The 15065-nt window shown below is 40.5% G+C and overlaps 1 protein-coding gene across 3 annotated transcripts in view; it reads right to left on the bottom strand.

The window, feature by feature from the left end:
- nav2a (neuron navigator 2a) overlaps positions 1-15065 on the bottom strand; it is a 139887-nt gene that overhangs the window by 97341 nt on the left and 27481 nt on the right. For all 3 annotated transcript variants that reach the window (XM_049595156.1, XM_049595162.1, XM_049595169.1), the window contains exons 2-3: positions 7796-7913; positions 2431-2483 (exon numbers count right to left, since the gene is read on the bottom strand). In XM_049595156.1, coding sequence (XP_049451113.1) covers positions 2431-2483; positions 7796-7913 — 171 coding nt within the window. The remainder of the gene's footprint in view (positions 1-2430; positions 2484-7795; positions 7914-15065) is intronic.

Here is a 15065-nt window from a genome sequence, read left to right as displayed (position 1 = left end):
TGACACCAAATATAAAATGATGGAGCTGCAATGATTTATCAACTAGTACTCAACCATTTAATTAATAGCAAACTACTTTGATAAACAAATAACTGATTCGAGTAATTAAAAAAGCCCAAATTCTCTGATTCAAGCTTCTTTGTTTACTCTTCTATGACAGTAAACTGACTGTCTTTGGGTTGTGAACGAACACCACATTCGAGAAAGCCTTCTTGGGCTTTGGCAAACACTGACTGACATTTTTTACAATATTCTAACATTTCATACACCAAACAACTAACCAATTAAGTGAGAAAATAATTAACAGATTGATCAGAAATGAATATAACCATTATTTGCAGCCCTAGATTAAAAGCTGCATTTTAATTGCGCAAAGTTACTTTCATTCCCGACAGTGTGGAGGCTTCTATACTAATATACTACCAGTGCAGCTCAAAATAACATGAGGCGACTTCATAAAAAAATAATACAGGAAACAAATTAAACCCTCTGTTGTCTATTATTATAAAAAACAATCCACATGCTGTTTATTAGCTCCCAGTAAATTAAAAATGCAACGTTTTGGTCAGATAGCCCTTATCAGGCATTAACTGTCTTCTCTACTTTGGCAGAAGAAACAGTTTAATATTACTTTTAACTCTATGTATCATAAATTCATTACTGTCAGTTCATCATAAGATAAATAAATATACTCACTTTGTACTAAAGACATATTATTCACCCTGCTTTTATTGATAGCCTTACTTAAAAATATTTCAAGTGTTTCCATTGTTTCTTATTCTATTCTAGATGTGTGATTATACTGTTAACATTTCACCTCCTTCAATATCAGATTTTGGTGTCACTAGAACCAAATTTTCCCATGGGTATCACATTTCCCATTAAGTACTTCATTCAGGTTTGTGGTGATGTCACTTGTAATTAACAAATCTGCCTCTTTCACATGAACACTCTCACAGCCCGACAAGAAAACCTTAAGTGTACTGAGCTAACTAACGATACCAGTAATCCAGGATGACCAATGTTTGGTTAGTCTCGCTCACTGGGCCGACTCTCACTTTGAGATTGGAGGAAAAAACACCCCAGCTGCTTGTATTTCTTTCAACTAATCACAATCGTTCTGGGCGGTGCCACAGCAACGGTGCGCCTGCAAAAATATTGCCGGGAGGAAACAGGTTTTGGTGTAACACGCCCACAAAAATATCGCAGACAGGACGCGAACCATGGCAGAAAAATGGCTACATCCCAGCAAGATCAAACACCGCAAAAGTTAGTAAAGGATGTGTTGAAAACTGCTACACAACCGGAGGTGGTAGGGCGGGATTTCAGCGGGTGGCTCGTTCCGCCCAATGAGAGGCTGATCCATGCAGCGAACTTCCGCCCACTCAGACTAGTGTCTGGTTAACCCAAAGGGGAAACCTAGCTTCACTGAACACCACACTATGTAGAGAGCCCAGCTCTACATTGTCATTTATGTTAAATTGAGAATAGATCCTAACTGATATACTTTGAGGCTTAAATATCAACAAAGGTCGAGAATTTTCCAAAGCTTTTAAATTAAACTGGCACCGTAACTTATGAAATGGCAAACAAAGAAACAGACCGCCATCAAAAAATGAAATCAGAGCACTTTAAAGTACTAAAAAAGCACTAGAAACCAATCTAAATGACAGGATACCCTCACAAGTGTAGTAATATGGGCCCATGTTCACACTGAAGAGGAAGGGTTCAGTGATCAGCTGTGTTTCCACCTCCTCCTCAGTTGTTAACTCTCGGTGTGTGTGTCTCTCTCTCCCTCTGGTGCTTTGAGAGGCTTCACTAGTCTGGCTGGTGGCCAAAAATAGCCCCCTCAGCTGGCACACTGGCCCAATTTACGACCCTTCACATTCAGCGGAGGGCAGCCCTGCCCTGGGCACTGTCGGCTCATTTCCCACAGAGAACACAGAACTGTGAAAACACCGAAATCCCACCAGCAGCGTTACAAAAAAATCCAACTTGCATATCTGCTAAATGTCACCGTGGACAAAATCACATCACAACTGGTTGGAAACATTTTCTTTGTCATCAGCGCCGATGCTCCCTGCCTGCTTTGACTCCCGGAGATGAGAAGAATGCTCTCTTCTTTTGCAAGTGTAATAAGATGAGGCAAAACTGGCCCCAAAACCCAAAGCCTGCGAAGCTTTCAACTGAGAGCCAACTGCCAGAAGTCTGAGCCAGAGGTTTTACAGACGGCAGCCCGCAAGACCACAAAAGTAAAAATAAATGGAGTAACTATTCACCAGTGACTTCTGCACCACAGCTCCCAGCGTGGGCCACATGAGACGGTGAGATAGATGGCACATCAAAACGGTGTGTGACTTTACACACAGAAACACACACAGAGGTAAATTTCACAACAGCCTGTCAAAACAAACTTAGAAGGTCACTTACCATCTGAGAACGGCTCTTGGGACAGCCATTGATATCTCCAATCTTCTCATTGGCTGGGGAGAGACAGAAAGGGGAGGCAGAGACAGAGAGATGAAAGAAGAGAGAATGAAACTGTTTTCAGGTGTGTTCAGTTCATGTAATCCTCTCTTTTATTTCCAGTGGAGATCCCTGAGTGTGTGTCCCAGACAGTTGCTGGCTGAGTGAGGAGAGCAGAGGTGTTCACGCCGGTGATTGTGACCCCCCTTCTCTCCCCTCCCGCTGAGACATGAAACACTATCTGGTCACAGCAAATGGGAACGGGGCCGCTGGAGGCCTGGCCGAGTTGTGTGTTGTGCTGCTTCTTTTCAAAGGGGGTGTGTGTGTGTGTGTGTGTGTGTGTGTGTGTGTGTGTGTGTGCATGCGTGTGTTTGGTGTCGAAGATTCCTCCCATCTATTAGAGACCCAGCCCACAGCAGCTGAGACACGATCGTCAGCTCAGAGCTGACAACTGTGCCAACAACACAGTCTCCTCCATCAGGAGGCACGGTGGGGCCCACAGTGTCACTCCAGCTCAGGACCAAACACTGCACCACCTTCACTACTAGAAAAATCTCCTCTTTCTCTCTGGTGAATAAACACAGTGTCTTTAATGTGTTCATGTCAACAAAGACAAAAAACATTACTTTAGTATCTATTCTTTATGTTGGTAAAGCCATCTAGGATATTGGTTTTCTTTGGAATAAAAAGAAATTTGGAAGAGCGATCTCAGTTACTCGGCAACAGTCACAAAGTTTAATGGTAACACTTTACTTGAAGGTATCTACACAAGGGTGACATGACACTGTCATGAACTGGTCATAAACATTATGTATATGTCATAAACATTTATGACTGCTGTCATTAAGTATCATTCGGTTTTGGTAATGACAAGTTGACACTGTTTGGGTTGTCTTGATTATGACAACTTGACATTAATTAACGTGACATTACCAGAAGTTGTCTTTGTCATGACAACTTGACATTAACACAAAGACATCCTCTGGTAATGTCATCCTGGTTAATGTCAAGTTGTCATAATAAGGACATCCCAAACAAATCTAATGTCAACTTGTCATGACAAAGGCAACTTCTGGTAATGTCACTTTGATTAATGTCAAGTTGTCATAATCAAGACAACCCAAACAATGTCAACTTGTGATTACAAAAACTGAAAGACAACTTAATAACAGCAGTCATAAACTTTTATGACATGTAAATAATGTTCATGACAGGTTCATGACCATGTCATGCCACAGTTATGACAGTGTCATGTCACTCTTATATAGATATCATCAAGTAAACTGTTAACAGTCTAATAAAGTTATCTTAATGCCAATAACCTATAACGCAGTGTAGTGATGGCCAATGAAGGGGTAGATGTGTCCACTTTATTTTTCTTCTGTAAAGTGACTTTTGACCTTAACATCTATCAGATTGATCAATTCATTTAAAAGAAATCAAATCAAAAGAAAATCTGATGGGTCGCTGTACGCTCTCCCCCTGTATTGTATAAACAACATGTCCTTGTCAAATAATAAAGTGTGGAGGAGAGGCTTTAATGATTCCTGGCAAGCTTCATCAAAAAAAAAAAAAAGACGTAAAGAAGTAAAATAGCACCATATTCTCTTTAAAAGAAGGCATATTATGCTAATTTTCAGATTCATTCTTTTATTTTGGGTTTCTACGAGAGCAAATTTACATGCTTAAATGTTCAAAAACACTTTATATCCCTCATACTATCTGTGCTGGAACACCTGTATTCACCCTCTGTCTGGGATGCTCCATTTTAGCGCCTGTCTCTTTAAGCCACCCTCCTGAAAAAGCCCAGTCAGCTCTGATTGGTCAGTGTTTCAAGGTTTCATGTATTTATGCCATTCTCTCTGCACCTTCATTATAGCCAGGGGAATGACTGTAATGGAGTAAAGTGTCAGTGAAAAACAGTGAAAAATTACCAATTAAAGCTTTTAAAGCAAAATCTTCACAACTGGAAATGTTCCAGCAGAAATATGATTCAATATCGGGGAGAAATTAAAAATATTGGCAACCAAGATTACTTGTTTTCCGAGTAGCTACATGATACATAACTATGTAATGTAAGCTCTTGCAGTAACTTGCCTGGAGCAGATGACCACATAAAGAAACTCTTGTCTTTGTTACTCAGAACAGCCTGAAGTCTTAGGTTTTTGCTCACAGTGATTACTTTTACATATGTCTACCTCATGATTTAAAACTTAAAGCATTATAACATCATGACAGAAAATAAGGAAAAGCATAATATGTGCTCTTTCAGTGTGTTAAGACATTTAAATGATTGATGATTTAATGCTACTACTGTTGGCGTTGGTTAGTGTGCTTCCTGACAAATTGCACACTGTGGTGACACCCACAAGACACAGCTACTCTGTGATTTTGAGACACATTAAATGTTCCAAAAATAAACAACACACTAACCAGACACATTTTGCCTGGCTGACTAGTGCAGAGCAACAGCTTACAAACCAGCAGCCAGAATGCATAAAGGCTTGCTTGAGAAGATAAAAAGTATCCCAGGACTGGGAGCTAAAGAAAAAGCAAAATATCTTAAAAAGTCTGGCTGAAGTTTGTAGGACAGATTAAAACAGTTGCCTCAAGGACAGTTCATAGCAACTTTACTGGCGTCCTTGATCTGGAGGTTTCCCACTTCCAAAGTCCTGACCTTGAGTGCGGGTTGGTCAAACAACTAAACGGGTGCCATATCCGGTCCCAGCATGGCTGTTCTGACACCAGCAGGCTGCTCTAGTTTCACTGGCGATTATGTGGTGTGAGGTTTTTTTCCCAAGGGACAGGAGGCAGCAGGCAGAAAGGCGGTCAGAACAGGTGAATGGAGGGCTCCGGCTTGTGTTGTTTTAACTTAAGAACGGGGCAGCAGTGATCAGCTGTTGGAGGGTATATATATGTATGTCTGCTTGATGTTGTGAGAATACTAAAAGTAGTGGATGAAAAGAGATCATGATGTCTTGGCACTACTCAACCACATTTTTAGGACTGCAGAAACATTTTAAGAGGACTCTGACCAATAAACCAATACAACCAAATTACAGTTTTACTTTAAGAGCTCCCCAAAAAAGTCACATTTAGTACTAGTGAAGTATGAAGTGTCACTGACCAAACACGAGCCAACAAGAGAGACATTTTTTAAACATAAAAATAACCTGAAAACAATCAGCAGATAATTCCTACTTTGCAGACAGGTGGAAATTTCTGGCATTTTCAATCCCCCTGTCCACATCTTTACATCTCCTTTCATGCATCCATTCAAAAACTATAGGGATGCACCAATTTATCGGCTTAACATTCCTATCGGCTGATATTTGCCTTGTTGACTGTCATCAGCCTATCCTCCTGTTATGTCACATCAATTTCGCACAGACTAAAAAGCAGGGCTCGAAACTAATGGCCACAAACTTAAATTAATGAGCTGGCTCTGTGATCTCACGGTGTGTGACAAGATGGCTAGTAGCAACCAGCGTCCGGTCCTCCAATGGACAACAGAAAAGAGTATTTTTCTGTATTTCTGTATTTTTCTGAAGAGTATTATGCATAGGTAAATCTTGTAAAATGTAGTTTTTGGTGAGAAACTTGAATAAGTACAATCGCTTTAAGGAGAAATTTGTTGATATTTTCTCAGAAATATAAAACAGATATTAGGCAGGACATTATGATATCTATTTATATTGTAAAGGGCTTTTTAACCAGTTTTTTTTTTTTTTTTACTTCAGAACAGTTCAATTATGCAGATATTTTTATAACAAAGATTTCTTTGTTTCCATGGCACAAAAGGGTGAGTAAATAACAATAAAACAGAATAAATAACAATAAAAAAACACATCAGTGTCAGTATCAGCTGTTGCCCATCTCCCAAACTGTTATTTTAAACATCAGTATCTGTATCAGCCCTGAATGTCAAAATTGGCGCATCCCCACTAATCAAAAGAGCAACTTTAAATGAATCTGTGTTGTTTTCTCATCACATACAAAACATGTGTCAAACAATACTCTCACTGTTATATTTATTACCTCATAGTCCTGCCTTACACAAGCTCAGCTACTCCACATCCTTCACCCAGGTGGGCAGACTGACTATTAGAGTAGTTGAAGCTTCTACACCCCTGGAATGATCAAAATAATTTAAGCAGCCAACATCATGGCAAGAAGCAGGAGCCAGTGTTATGGTATAAGATGAGAGGAGGAGGCCGTCAAAGCATGTGATGTAAACACATTTGACATACAAAATGCCCTGAGCCCGATCCAACTCCCAAAAAAGAATCACATGCAGCAGATACAGTATGACAACTATGCAACAGTGAGACTCCTCAGGACGAGGCCGCACAGATCATAGGAAGTATAAATGTGGGTCAGACACAAGGGGGAAGAGCAGGGAGCAGACAGAGTCAGTGACATGCTGAGTCACCGGTCAGCTGGTGTCAGACTGCTTCAGCCTCAAGGCTGTCTGCGCATGAAATGACAGGCTGAGGACGGCTCGGACGAAATGACAAGGCTGATGATGATATGGATGAGGGTGAAGGTCAAAAACACAGAGGAACAGCATACTTTCACAGGTTGAATATCTTCATATGCGGTTGGCACATAAGGCTATGAGACACTTTTAAAAGACAGGTGAATCAATTCTAAAATGCAAGTCAATGTGAAAATGACATTGATTTATTTGGGTTCTGATAAGCTGATCGACACATTTTCACCAATGACAGGGGGTGTGTAATTACACGTAGTAGAAGACATCTTACAGGTCACTTCAGAAATTTGCTCTTCCATCATTTGGAAAGTTTTTAGGACTTCCCTCATCTGTCTGTCCTTATCTGCAGTTTGTTTAAAGATCATATTTCTGTAAGCTAATAACAAAGTAAGAATTAGACAAGTCATTCATACTAAATCTCACCACACACCAGATCCTTTAAAGTTTTTCTTTGTTTATGAATGAGTTAAAAAAAAGTTTTTGAAGCTAAAATGAATCCAACTTCTTCAAGTTCACTCATGAGCATCAAAGCAAACCTGACAAAGATGGATTTTAACTACTATAATAGTATTTTGTCCTGACTCTATCATCACCTCATGGAAGAAAGTTACTGCATCAGATAGTTCAAGAGTTAAAGGATTTCATTCTGTAACATGAAATCTATCTTGCAAAAGATCATCCTTATTGGATGATGATGTAGATCTTTTTCTTGGTTAAAGGCCGGTCATATCTTTAAAAGTAACTAATGAAGTGTCACTTTTTTTCCCAGCAAACACGTGATCAGAGCTGGCTTCCTTTTGGCAGACTTTGGAATCAAATGTGTGTTTTCCTTACCTACGACCTGTATGATCTCAGCCAGCAGCACTCCGTCTGCGATGTCTGTTTGTAGGTCCTTGATCAGACGCTTGTGTCCTGACTTGGCAAGGTAGTGATTGGCCCAGTCCGTGTAGATCTGCAGTCAGACACAAACACAAACCGCGGTGTTCAGTTATGAGCCAACAAAAATAAAATCCAGTCCAAAACAGGGGCAACCCCATCAAGTCGTCCACGTGTTTCAAACTCCATAAACACTTGAAAACTACAAAAGGTATAAATGGTTGAAGCAAATTTACGACTCTAATAAAATAACAACATGGTTGAATGGGAGCCGAGTAGCCCTCTTTCTTTTGTTGGGGCTCCGATCTGGCATATATCCGCGTGGTATTCAAATTGGGGCCATTGTGCTCAGCCAGGGCATTCATCTCGCAGCGCACGGCGGCTGTTTTCAATGGGCCATGCTGACATCACTCTCTGGGGACAGAAAAGGCCCTTCACTGCCTGGGGGGAGGAGAGGAGGGGGGCAGAGCAAGCATCTGAATAATCTGAATAGCTTCCTTCATAATTAGTCGCCAAACTCTTTCTCTTTTACTCCTTCTCTCTCTCATCAAGAGGAGTGAGTTTCTATTTCTGGTGAGTTAAAAAAAGGCACACAAAGGTTGAAGTGAAGTAGCACTGAACATTATTCCTAATAAAGAAGAAGTTATTTTTGAGAAACTGATGCCTCATGAATCCATGTCGATTTGAAGCATTGTCAGGCTTGTCTGTAATCTGCAGAGACTCTGTTTAACAAGTGTAACTTCAGAGCAGTTTGTCTCCCACAGGGATCTGGAACATGTGCGACGGCTCGGCTAAATTAAGACACCGCTCCCTCTACAGTATGTCTCACTCTCCTTTTCACACATCCCCGAACACTCAGGTGAAAGAGATGACAGAGGAGAGACAATCAGGACGATTTAGTAACCAAGTTACAGTCAGCTCCCTGCAATGATGTGATTTCTCCAGTGTCATGTAAACGGGAAATCAGATTTTTCAAGCTGGATTTCTCCTGGATAGAGCAGATCTCTTGGCTATGTCCATGTATCACTGCTTTCCTGCTCTTCATTGTGCACATATGCATTACAGAGTAACTGAAAGTCGAATATATGTCTGAATATGACCTCTTCCACAGTTAAGCATTATTTGTAAAATCCAGACATATCAACATATCAATATTATATCAATATCATGATATGAGACTAGATACCATTTTAGATTTTGGATATTCTAAATGTTGTCTTTTCCTGGTTTAAAAGGCTGCATTACAGTAAAGCGATGTAACCCTATGAACTTATCAGACTGATCTCGCTGTTCTTTTATTTTTATTTACCTACTCAGTCATTATGTTCACATTACACTTGATTATTTATCAGATATCTCACTTTGTAAAGATTTAATGAAAGCACCAGTAATGAACCCCACAATATCATTGCAATATTGATACTGAGTAGGCTTGGGCCGTATAAAGGTATTACCGTATACAGTATATTTAGAAATCCTGAAGGTATGATTTTCAAAAATACGTCAAAAATACAGACACTCCTCTTCCTATTAACGGTCCAGTGTGTAAGATTTAGTGGCAACAAACAGTGAGGACTGCAGACTGCAACCAGCTGAACCTTCTCCAGGTTAGAATTCCTTTACTGTTCATTGTTCAGGAAGCTTTTATGAGGAGCTAGGTTATTAACAGAGGTCTCTTCCTCTCCAAAACAAACAGACCAGGGGATTAAGACTGGTTAAAAAATAAAACGGTTTCACATTCCAAATTAGCGTTTCACCAACGCTGTTTGGCATGTCAGAGACGGGTGGCTTGCCCACCACATGCTAGTGTGCTCTCCTTTTTTCTGTGATAACTTAAGATCCAGACAATCCAGATTTTCAGCAGCAGCCAAATTATCTACAGAGGTCTCTTTCGCTCTAAAATAAACAGACCCACTGACGTAAACCGGTAAAACACTGAATAAAGCAGTTTCACATTAAAAAATCAATGTTTTTCCAACACGTCGTGGAGGGGCTTCTAACTACAATGGCCGATGCAAAAACATGAATGGCCCCATCTAGAGCCAGTGTGTGGTTTGTCCATTCCGGGCTACTGTAGAAACATGGCAGTGCAACGTGACAATCTCCATAAATGAGGATGCTGTCCCTAAGTAGATATCAACAGTTCATTCTAAGGTAACAAAAATATGATTCTTATTTTCAGGTGATTATACACTACAGAATACATAATATATTTAATTTCTGCCAATATATCTCCCTACATCCGACACACTGGACCTTTAAACTGATACGAAATGCTGTATTGAGGCGATGTACTGTAGTGCACAGCATGCACCATCAGAGGACAGTCTCTATGAGTGGAAGAGGCAGCTGAGATGAGAGAGATGGCAACTGTGAATGGCGGGGATAACGTTACAGGAGTAGTAAAAAGCCAGCCAGCAACTGCAGAGGCAGACCACAGGGATGGTGATTGTTGGAACAATGGAGGGACTAACCAAGACGGTTTCAAACCTGTACCATACATCCTGGTGAAATGTTAGGAGGGTGTGAAGGTATGAAAAATAGATACCACCGAAGCCTAATATCAGGGTACTTGGTCAAACATATTGTGATATTTGATTTTCTCTATGTCGCCCAGCCCTAACTGTAAGCGAAAAATATGTCCACTGACTTACATGACTCTAAAACTAAGTAAAATAAGGTCGAGGAAGGAGGAGAATTATGATTACTGACATGCTACACCTATATAAAAATGTATGTGTCAGCAAGTAGCCACTACACAATGTATAAATGCGTGGTCAGATTTCCTGTGTAACCTCATTTCTCCCAGTTACCTAGTTTCTAATGTGCGTGTCAACTTTCTCAAGAATTACTGTGAAATTCAAGTGCACCTATTAGTACTGAATGAGTGCACGGCATTGTTAGGGTCAAACCTTAGTACAAGCACACACACACAACACGCATGGTGGTGAGTTGTGTGACACGGTTGTGACCCTTGTTTCTTTTTGTTTGCACTGTAAACAGACCCGGAGCTTTTCTGCCATGCTACTCATCAGATGAATCACGGCTCTCATGATGGCTTACAACAGGTGTGCACACTTCAAAGGCAAACACACACACACATACGTATACTCGTCTTCACACACAAGCTCAGGAGCAAAAGGTTTATGAGAGTACACGACCACACATTAAACACAAAGAGCCTTGGAGCGACGTTTAAATCACACAGACTGCATACCCAAACACAAATGCACTGTTATAAAAAGCCTGTTGAGTGACACACAGAGCTAAAAAAATCCTTCAAGCTGCCAGATTAGACTCTATCCTTTCAATTCACACCCTCAGCTGGTCATGGAGAAAAGGAAGTGCAGTCTTCAGGAGCTTTTTGTGTGTGTGTAACTTTTCTTTGAAGTAGTTTCAGACAGGTAAATAGGTCGGTTGGAGTGTAATTAAAATCGGGGTGAAACAGGTAGCTGTCAGTCACAGAGGTAGAAACCAGGGTGTAGGGGGGTTAAACAGCCTGAGGACAAGCAGGGGGGCACAGGGGGGTGTAAAAGGAAAGAAAAGGGGAAGTGGGCAAGTCACAACAGGTTGTCTTTTAAGTTCTGAAAATTAAACTTTTCAAAACAGTTTTTGTCTCTCTGATGTCGTCCTCTCAGCCAGAGCATCAAGCCCAAACTTTCAAAGTGATATCTCAGGAACTGGAAGAGGAAACATCCAGAAAGAAATTGTACAATGGACATATAAATGCTCATAGCAGAACTTTTTGGAGGTAAACAAATCATTGTTTAATATATTAAGAGTAAATCAAATGATCATGTCTACTATGAAAGGCATTGTTTGCAGTTCAACTTCACAGAATCACCACCTACTCGACTCTTGTTTTAGTTTACAGCAGATTAACTGTATAGTCACATCTCACCTCTTTCAACAATCTTGTTTCTAGCAGCAGCTGGCAGCTATTTTCAGCATACAAGCTCAGATAAACCCACTGTATCCTACCTGTCCAGCACCAACCAGCAGAAATACTGTTGGTAACAAACGTTAGTGGCCAGCTGGTTAATTTAGCAATCTAGCAGCTAAATAGCCAGATGTTTTTTCTCAGGAGTTGGTGGAGCAACCCATTCACCAGAAAAAAATGTTGTACTTTTCAGCAACCCATGGAAACATTATATTTGAAGGTTATTATTTAACAGATACATTAAAACTTGATGTTTCTAACAACACTGTGTTTAACTGTTGGTTATGTCGAGACACAAAACCAACTTTGGCGAGGTTAGGAAACAATCATGTTTTGACTTAAAATACCCACATTTGGTAGCACAAAATACACTGGAAAAGCAGTTACAGGTTGCAAAAAACACCCACATGCAGCTGCACAAAAGTTGCTGGGTAAACAATGACAGATCACTAAAAAACTACCATGTTACGTGCAAAAAAGCCACGACAAAAACGGCAATGGATAGCTACAAAACACCCACATTCAAAGGCACAAAAGCAGCTGGAAAAGAGGCAAATAGTTGCTAAAAAACACCCATGTTTACAGCACAAAAACTGCTGGAAAAGCAGTGCCAGGTTGCTGCAAAACACCCACATTTAATGACACAAAAATCATTGGAAAAGTAGTGACTGGTCACTTGAACAACAGCCATGTTTGTTAGCACAAAAGCCACTAGAAACGCTGACACTGGTGTTGTTGTTTGTTGGACTCAAACATTGGTCTGCAGCAGTCTGCAGCCATCTCGCCTGGATGTCATGCAATCCTTTACCTCCTGATGACAAAGTCAGCTTCTGTCTACGTCACTTCGTCACTTTAGAAATGATAATATGATACGTATAAAATAGAAATATGGCTCCATATGAAAACACGTGTTCCTCTGTGTCTGCTGAATGTGTAAACAGGCAACTGCTAGCTAACAAGTTAGCCATAAGGACCACAGCTGCCAAAAACATAATTTAATGAAGCTTTGACTGGCCTGCTATCCTTACAAACTACTGTGATCAGTTGCTGGAGAATACAGTTTAATCAAGATGCCTAGCATGTGAAAGCAAACTGTAAACACAAGGGATTAATTACTTGTAACCAATATTAATGAAACCATCACCAGTGAGGCATAACTAGCACTGCAGTCCATCCCACCAGAGACCAAATGTTACAACATCAGTCACGTCTGCAAATCAAAGACCTAAAAAAGACATCATGCATTAATCCGGATCATGTGTGTTTAACCGCATCTTTATTGTAGCTTCTGTGATCCCAAAATTACTTGAAAGGTCACAGAAAGACAAGGAGAGGAAAGGGTGGGGGCAGATGAGAAGCAGGCTTCAGATCTGAGAGACATTTTAATAAACTGCATGGTTAGTGGAGAGGACTTCATACTGACTCAATATCTATCAGAATGAGGTGACACTGACTCCGGCCCAGTCTCTGCATCAGATCAGAGGGAAGCCCTCTGCATATTGAATAGAAAATTTAATCAAAACTCCCCATGGTGGTAAACGACTGATGAATTGATATTGTAATTATGTGGTAAGAGGGCGGTGGAGAGGCTAAGTGCTCGGCATTACTACTTCACAGTCCAGGAAGTGAGTTCAATTTCAGGCCATTTCTGTGTAGAGATGGCTGGTGAACAGCAGTGAATTGTACCAAATTAAATGTGTATGGAGCATCTTGTATCAAAACCTGACAGGTATAAAAGTTGGCATTGAAAGATAAATCAGATTCTTATTCTTTGTATACTTATTCTGCAATCAAGTGTTTCATAATCTAAATATGGACTAATTACCAAATTAAGATTTTAATTTATTTAGGTAAAGTTCTTGTTTGGCTGCTTGTGTAAAGGCAATATTTATCACTGCTGCAATGACTTCAAGATTGTCTTAATCTGTTAAATGGAAAAGGAAAAAATCATAAAAACTATATCCTGCATTTCTGTGTGATGTATATTTGTTCATTTGGGTTTCATCCAACCATCTTAATTAGGCTAAACAATCACCTGCACTGCAGACTCTAAACCTCCTGTCCGTCTAACTGTCAGTGGCACAAGTTCCAAACAGGATACAAAAATAAATAATAAGCGCAACTCCTGAAACATGACCCGTAATGTCACTGCTAATATCATAATAATAGCATCACTTGCATCTATATGTCAACACAGACTCACTGAGAGATCCCTATCAGTAAGTCTGATGTTTAACAGAAACATTTTCCAGGAGGGAAAATCCCTCCATTCCCAGAAACCTCCAGTAATCCCGACCCTCTTCTCGTGGGATTGAGGGTCTTTTTTAGGAGCTGTAAATTCATGTCAGGGACATTCCCGTCACCAGAGAAAGCAACATGACACTGAGTCATTCACACTGTCAGGACCATTTGGAGAATGTCGTATGTGGCCTGTCGAGGTTATTGACCCCAAGCTTTGGGTATTTGAACAAAATCTGGGCATCCTTTTTAACACTGACCTTTAACGGTGAAGTCCAAAAGTATATGAACAGTAACACAGTGTCTAATTGTTTTTGATCGGAACTTCAGGGCATTAAATTTGGAATTAAAGAAATATGTTAAGATCAAAGTGTTGACTTTCGGTTTTAATTAGAGGCTGATCATGTCCAAATTGGACCTGTCTAGAACTTAGAGCCCTGAAAACATTGACGTTGTGACATTCATCTAAACTCAGATCAAAGTCTAAGACTTGTAAACAACTGACCATGCTTCATCATGCATTGCATGAAAGCCAGGATCCATGTGCATGTTCACATAATAAGGTCCAATTTAAGCCTTCAGAAGTGACACAGAGTCATCTCTTCAAAGCTTGTGACAAGCAGCCATGAGTTACTCATTCAGACAGCTGCGCCTTTTTATTTCTCACACAAACACACAGATCTGCTTCATATCCAGCATCCCTGCTGCCCCGGCTTGCTGAGTCACTAGGCTGGTGTGCGATGCCTACAGAAGGGCATGACGCACACAGGCCATCCCCGCAGCGCTGGGTCAGCCTGAGTGGAGAGAGGGTGAGGGCAGCCAGGGCATCACACTGAGAGAGTGCCCTTGAGTTGAAAGAGTGAAAAGTTAGTTTTTTGTTTTAGCCGGATGGCTCAGCTGCAGATGCAGAGGCGTAAGTTTAGCAAATGTCACGTTATATAATGACTAAGGGTGATTATACAGTAGGAGGAGCTACACAGATGTGCTTTTGAGCTTCTTGTGGCTTCTTGTGTGTGTTTGTGTGTTAATGTCTCTATGAAACTGTCACTC

Source organism: Epinephelus fuscoguttatus, linkage group LG2 (genome assembly GCF_011397635.1).
Source record: "Epinephelus fuscoguttatus linkage group LG2, E.fuscoguttatus.final_Chr_v1".
NCBI classification, from domain to species: domain Eukaryota; kingdom Metazoa; phylum Chordata; class Actinopteri; order Perciformes; family Serranidae; genus Epinephelus; species Epinephelus fuscoguttatus.
This window is presented reverse-complemented; position numbering and strand designations above follow the sequence as displayed.